The 6,643-nt window shown below is 37.7% G+C and overlaps 1 protein-coding gene across 2 annotated transcripts in view; it reads left to right on the top strand.

The window, feature by feature from the left end:
- ZFAND4 (zinc finger, AN1-type domain 4) overlaps positions 1 to 1,956 on the top strand; it is a 20,620-nt gene extending 18,664 nt beyond the window's left edge. For both annotated transcript variants that reach the window (XM_009699801.1, XM_009699800.1), the window contains one exon: positions 1,095 to 1,956. In XM_009699801.1, coding sequence (XP_009698103.1) covers positions 1,095 to 1,230 — 136 coding nt within the window. In that variant the 3' untranslated portion in view covers positions 1,231 to 1,956. The remainder of the gene's footprint in view (positions 1 to 1,094) is intronic.
- The last annotated feature ends 4,687 nt before the right edge of the window (positions 1,957 to 6,643 follow it).

Below are 6,643 nucleotides of genomic sequence, written 5' to 3'. Positions count from 1 at the left end.
CTGCTGAGCAAATAGCTTCAAGCTCTTCTAGAAGTAACTAAGAAGCTTGCTTAAGGTTAGAAAAGAAGCACTGAGAAAGTGGGGAAATGGCACATCTCCAAGAGTAGCGTTTGTTCTGGTTTCAAAAGGAGCAGCTGTATGACCTTTTACTAGAATGGAACATGAACCAAATAGAGAATACAGTCATATGAGAGAACTGGTGATTATGGGACCAAGAACTAAAGAAAAGCAAATTTATTACCAAGCACACACAGCCTCAGGAACAGCTGTAGAGTTTGTTATGAACTGAGATAGATAGACAGAGGATTATAGTCTAATAGTCAGGCAGTAAGTTGGACAAGTAATACTTAATCCACTTCAAGAGAATTCTGATTTTGAATGATGTCATTGTTTTACTGTTAAAAAGCAGCTTTATCAAATAATCAGGCAACAGGACACTAATCTCAGCCTCCACTTAAAGCACTTGTCCATATCAGATAGAACATCCAGAGTATGTGTTTCTCCTGTTAGGAGTCTTAGCTGCCGAGCTCTCAAGTTAGAAGGCAAAAATCATAATCTTAAGTCATTGAAATTGCAGCTGATTAAATCTGTATTTATTAATCTCACATGACTAATTTGAGCTTATGCCAGACAGAGGTTCTGCTGAACTAAACATCTGTTTTCGTGGTCTGAATGATGTTTTTTAATTGAAATCCATTATGTGGATTTCACCTGATGCCATTATTTTAGATCCATGGTTTTGTTTTCTGAATTCTACCAAACTGATGTTGTGTGACGTCTTTAAAAAGAAACAAAATAAATCAAAGCCCATCATTCTTCATTTACAAGTGTGTCTGATCCTTGCTAGCTGGTTCCAGGAGTACTTATCTTGATTAATTTCCCAGCTGAAGAGTCTGTTGGGTCAAAACTGCAACATTCAGTTACAGAAATGTCATTTTGATTGCCACACAAGTTAATGTTACTAGTCAAGGATGCTTAGAATCCAAGCAGTTATGTCAAATAAACAAGTCATGACTAAGCCAAAGGGCTCCCAGCATGTCAGAGAGTTAAAAGCTTCTAAAAGCTTGTAACTTCTAATATTCTTGATTCTTCAGATGTGGAAACAATTTCTGTGCAACGCACCGCTATGCAGAGACTCACCCCTGCACCTACGACTATAAGAATGCAGGGCGAAGGTATTTGCAGGAGACCAATCCCGTTGTTAGTGCACCAAAGCTTCCCAAAATCTAACGTGGTTGTGCTGCATGTGGCCATTCTGCCATTGAAGAATTGTATAACATTGAGAGAAGCACCTGCTTAAACTGCATAATTTTGCCATGCTCCATATTTAAAGATTTGCCAAGTAACAAAAGCACATGAGGATGCATCCTATCGAAGAATAATGTGAACACTACTGCAGTTAAAACTTTTCTTCTTTAGTGAATGAAAAGTTAGTTTTTAAAGACTTACACTATGATTTAACTGTTACTGCACGTCTTGTGTTGTGTTTTATATTTGGAAAAGCTATTTCACTAGACAAGTCTTTAAAAGATGCACTTTACTAACTTTATTTACTGTATAACCAGACATGAGGGGGTGTTGTAATGAGGGTGTCATGTAATGTCTTCTGTACTCTTGTGTTTTTTTTGTCCGTTGTGTGGTATCTTCTAAGTTATTTCACTAGAAAGATCCTCTGCCCTCCCTTTTCTTCAAACAGCCTATTTTGAGGTATTTTTTTTTAAGGGGGTAGTGTGTTCCACCCCTCTGTTCCATTCAGATTGGTATTCATTCACTGTGTATCCATTCTGAAAATTACATATCATGTTAATCACATTTTCTTAAAATGATACTGTTTGTATGAGAAGTTTGGTTTTAAATAGAAAATTCCCCCTTTGTTGCCATTAAATATAAGGAACAACTTTAATTTTTTTTGTAATCCTAGATATTTTTAAGACTTCACAGCTTGGTTTGTTAAGATGTTGAATGCTGTTACTGGAAGAAATTCTAATAAATATTGAATTTTATTCTGGTTTATGCTCTTACAAATGCACAAAATAACTTTTCCTGTTTTACAGCATGCTCCTAAATGAAAAGATGGGCTTTGTTGGGTTGGGGGGGATATTTTTTTTTCAGAAGCACTGGCTCATATCTGTTCCTACTGAAGTTGGTGGGAGAATTCCCACTGACTTTATTAGGAATAGCATGACCAACTCTGTGTGCTTTAAATAAACCTCCTGAAGTCTTACAGGTGGACTAGCAAAGGCAAAGTGCATGTATTAACCTGCAGCCTTTCTTGCCTCAAGCTGATCCTGTACCAAGGCAGTTCTGTAATTGTGTAAGATGCCTCTAATGAGCATGCAGCTACTGCAGAAAGTGATGTTGGAGGAATATACCTACTGAAAGCCTTTCCTCTTTTATTCCCTTAACGTGTCTGAAATCTTTTTATAAGCTTATGTCACTTGGGATGTTCTAGTATAAACAGATTAATAAAAAACCTACAAGAAACCACCAAAACAGAAGAAACCCCTCCAAATTGCATCGAGACAACTGAATGTCATGATCGAACACTAGCTGATGAGCATGACATTCAAAAGTTGGGCCAAAAAAAGGAAAAGGATTACTGAAAGGGAAAGAAGTAACTTGAAGAATTCTCATCCTTGGAGGAAATCAGTTTCATGTAGTCCACCTGCAACTTCTTAAACATTGTGGAGTTTTCAGAGTGATGACCTCAGAAAAAAAATTTCAAATTTGTTCTGGACACTGGTAAGGTAAGAAGGTAGTTCTCTGTGTGTGTGACCTTTAGGCTTATTCTCACTGGACAAGGTTGTACCTAGTATGAAGAACATGTCGTTACTGAGCAGTGCTAGGTACTGTGAACATGCCTGTAGTTTTTATTTCATCTCCAGTGTGGGACAATATTTGATGCCAAAGGAGAAGAATAAGGAACAGGGCAAATGTGTTAGTGTTTTCCCAACAATTACTTATTTGTGGCTCAGCGACTTAAGACAGAAGTATTGGTCTTTTTGTAGGTACTGTAGAAATTTGGTAAGAAGTGGAATTAAAATCATATCAACTGTCATCACTTAATCTGATTTTGCATAAGTATAATTGTCAGGAAATTATTTTGCAGTGCATTAGAATGGTGATACTCAAGTTTTAATAACACTACATAACTGAGATGTGTGGCAGGAAGTCTCGGAGTCAAATCTTGATTGTGACTCTCCCTTTCTGCATATGCATAATAAAGTGCACAACAATACTTTTCAGAAAATGCAAGGTAGTAATAATTTCCATGTGTGTAGCTTCTCATAATTTTTATTATACCTAATTATGATTATACCTAATACAGATATTTCTTGTGCAGAAATCTTCTGGTTTTGTTCCCCAATACTGCATTATACTGCATTACAGGCGCTCTTATTTTCAGCTGGTAGTACAGCCCTAAGAGCACTTCAATTTGTACTTAACTGTTTTAGTTGCTAATTTATATGCTGTCAGGTTTTACCAAATCCTCTGTTAGACTGTGCTATGGATTAATTACTGTTTACTGTGTAAACTTACCTAAATGGGTTGGTTTTCTGAGTATTAGTCAGTGCACTGTGGTGCTATGCATCTGCTGTAGACCAACGTTTAGCCTTTGTGTATTTGTTCGTGTAATTAGATTATACCATAAAGCATTTACATAATAGAAGTTTAACAGTGACTTTGGTGTGTGATTCTCTACCTTCCTGTCAAATAGTTTTTGCATGTTCTTATGCTTGAGGACCTGTGAGGCATAACCAGGATGATCTTGTGTTGAATGACGTCCAGGATTCTTGTGTCAAGTTGGTAAGTGCCACAGAGGTGTCAGAAATGTTTTTGGATCTTGAACAAAACACACACTTTCTCTGAAATCTCCAGAAGGTCATGGTGATAAAAATGTCTGTTTGCAATTCCCATCTCTATTCAGTTTGCAGTCCCCTGGGATGTAATTTCACAGGTGCCTTCTGCTAACAGTCTTCAGTTGTAGACAAGGCTAGAAATGTTAATGCTTTATATTACAAAAATTAAGTCTTTCTAGCTTATTTGCATATCATGAATTAGACCCTTTGGTTTCTTTTCAAGTGCTTCCAACTTTCACAATGGGGCACCATCTTCTGAGTGTAAATTGTGGGTTTGGAGTTGCTTTCACATGTGGCTTCTGTGTTGGGTCGTGTTTTTCCAAGTTGTAAGAAATCAGGTTCACCATGAAATGCATTTGACTCTTTCTCTGATATCTATGTTAGCACTGAGCCACAGTTGCTCATGTGAGGACATTCATGGAACTAATAAAGCCATGTGAAGGTATGGCACAGTTGCGTGAGCCTGTGCTGCTTCTCGTTACTATAGTTCTTACCATGATTTTAGTTTGGGGTAGTTTTGCAATGTTTGTAATGGTTGGAGTGTTGGGTGGAAAACAAAAAAAAGGTGATTTGCTTCCTGTAGTTATTGTCCTGTTTAAAGATTATTGTCTAGAAAGATCAGATGTGCTCTATAGAAAGAAGAACTTAGGCTGTTTCTTGTGAAGCAGGTCTGTTTAGAGCCATTGGGATATTGTGGATGGTAACTCTTGTTTTTTAATATGTAGAACTGTAATTATTCACTTTCTCAACAGAAGTTTGCCAAAACAGTCTCCTTTTTAGCTGGTTTCAATTCCTAGTTTATATTTGGTGTTTCTAAGGTTAGTTACATGTACCATTGAATGTTACAAGCATAGCTGTGCATAGTTAAAGGAACATTCCTTTTCACAATACTAGTTTTTATCCTCCTTTTCCCTACGCATGCTGAGCAAAGACAGAAGTCAAAGGTTTTGCAAGCAAAACATTTTAACTACTCAGAAATGCTTTTCTACCCCTTTTGACAGAAAAGAGCAATTGCTTGAAAAAACAAGGAGGGTTGTGTTTCAACCGTCGCATGTTACACAAAGGCCACGAGATGTTGGTGGAGACCCCAGTCTTGAGAGCAGATTTGGGATAAACCAGTCAAATGTACAAAATGGGGACAGAACTATGTATTCTTAATGATGCTTAGGCTACTGCTGGTTTTGACCTATTTTATATTCCTAGCTTGTCTTTATTTCCTAATCAGTGAAACATGGATTCCTTTCTTTATCAGGTAGCCTTCTTGAGCAAAGTATTTCAGCAAGGTGGTCTTTGTCCTCCCCCATTGCTTTGTTTACAGTAGGGTGGATGCTTGCCTTATTTTTCCTCTTGATGGAAATCCACCACTCCCTTTTTATTAGAATTTACAGCCATGGGTTAAAGAGGTCTTCTGCTTTAGCTCTTCAGACCTCCTGAGATCCTATAGGATTTTTCCTGATGAATCCTTCCATCCAATAAGAGTTTCGCTAAGACAGTTGTGTGGTTAAAGAACAAGTTGTACTTCAAAGCCTCTCCAGTCTTTGAAGAATGATGTGCCAGGTTTTCTGTATATTTCTGTCTCGAAAGATGAAACCATGTCATCCAACCGCATGTGGACTGACTCCTTGAGCCAAGTGCTTTCCTGCAGCCAATTCCATGAATAAAAAACCCCATTGTAACTAGTTTCTCTTGGGACCACTAGCTACATCTTATTAGAAGGACTCAAAGGCAGCTGCTTGAAAGCCATCAGATGCATCAAAAGGAATGCACTGTTAAAGAAAACTGCAGAATCCAATGTGCATCTTGCCTTACCAGTATGTGAATCTCTGTCTATAGCTTAGATTCTGCTTAATCCAGGCATTCCTTCTCACTACCACGCGCACACACACACATTCAGCGGCTGGAAAACACTGTATTTTCAGCTCTTTTGTGTGTCAGTCTTGGTCTTCTTCGTCTTTTTTTATCAGTGAGTCCATGAATAAGCCAGTATGTTTGGGTTTCTTGTCAATACAACCATGTAAATTTTTGCTCTACGTTCTTTTATGGCCATTGTGTGTATATTTCTTGGAAAGTATTTTAGCTCAGGTCGTTGATTTGCCTTTCCCATTAACAGTTCTTTAGAACAAAGAAAAAGGAAAAAAATCCTTGCATAAGCATTAATTTAATAGCATATCTACAGGAGTTTGCGTTAAAGGGGAAGACAGGTATTTCCTGGCTTACTGTACGTCTTCAGTGCAGTTTATTAGTACTCTGGCTAATTTGAAGCAATTTCTGCTGGCAATGTTCAGTGTAAGAGAGAGGTTTTGTTTGTTCTGCACTATCTTACTCGAATGAGGCTTGCCTGGTAATCAGATCTTTTTCAGAAATTATTCTATGCATCAGTGTGCAAAAGAACTGCATCTAGAAGGGTGGTCCACTAGTTTGTGTGTAACTTTTCTCTTACTTAGGGACTTTGTGGCAGAGAACCTGTTGAGGTGTTAACTTTCTGTGCGAAGCTGCAGAGAAGAGACACCAGGGGGCAGCAGAGGCATTCAAGAATGGCAAAAGTGTTGCTTTTTGTCCAATAATGAGACTTACAAAGAAAACCATAGATAAGGAAAACAGTGATTATTTCTTTATGAGCCTTATTCAGCACACTCTGAACTGATCTGACGAGGTTGGCAATAGGGTACATTTTGTCCGTTTTCCTAATTCCAAAGTTTTTTGAAAAACTTTGAAAAGAATGGAACAGTGCCTCAAAAACATATGATTGTATGCTGGTTTTTGTAATGTAAACTATTAGGTAA

Source organism: Cariama cristata, unplaced genomic scaffold (genome assembly GCF_000690535.1).
Source record: "Cariama cristata isolate BGI_N322 unplaced genomic scaffold, ASM69053v1 scaffold44164, whole genome shotgun sequence".
NCBI lineage: Eukaryota > Metazoa > Chordata > Aves > Cariamiformes > Cariamidae > Cariama > Cariama cristata.
The sequence above is the reverse complement of the archived record's forward strand: the minus strand, read 5'-3'. Positions and strand labels throughout refer to the sequence as shown.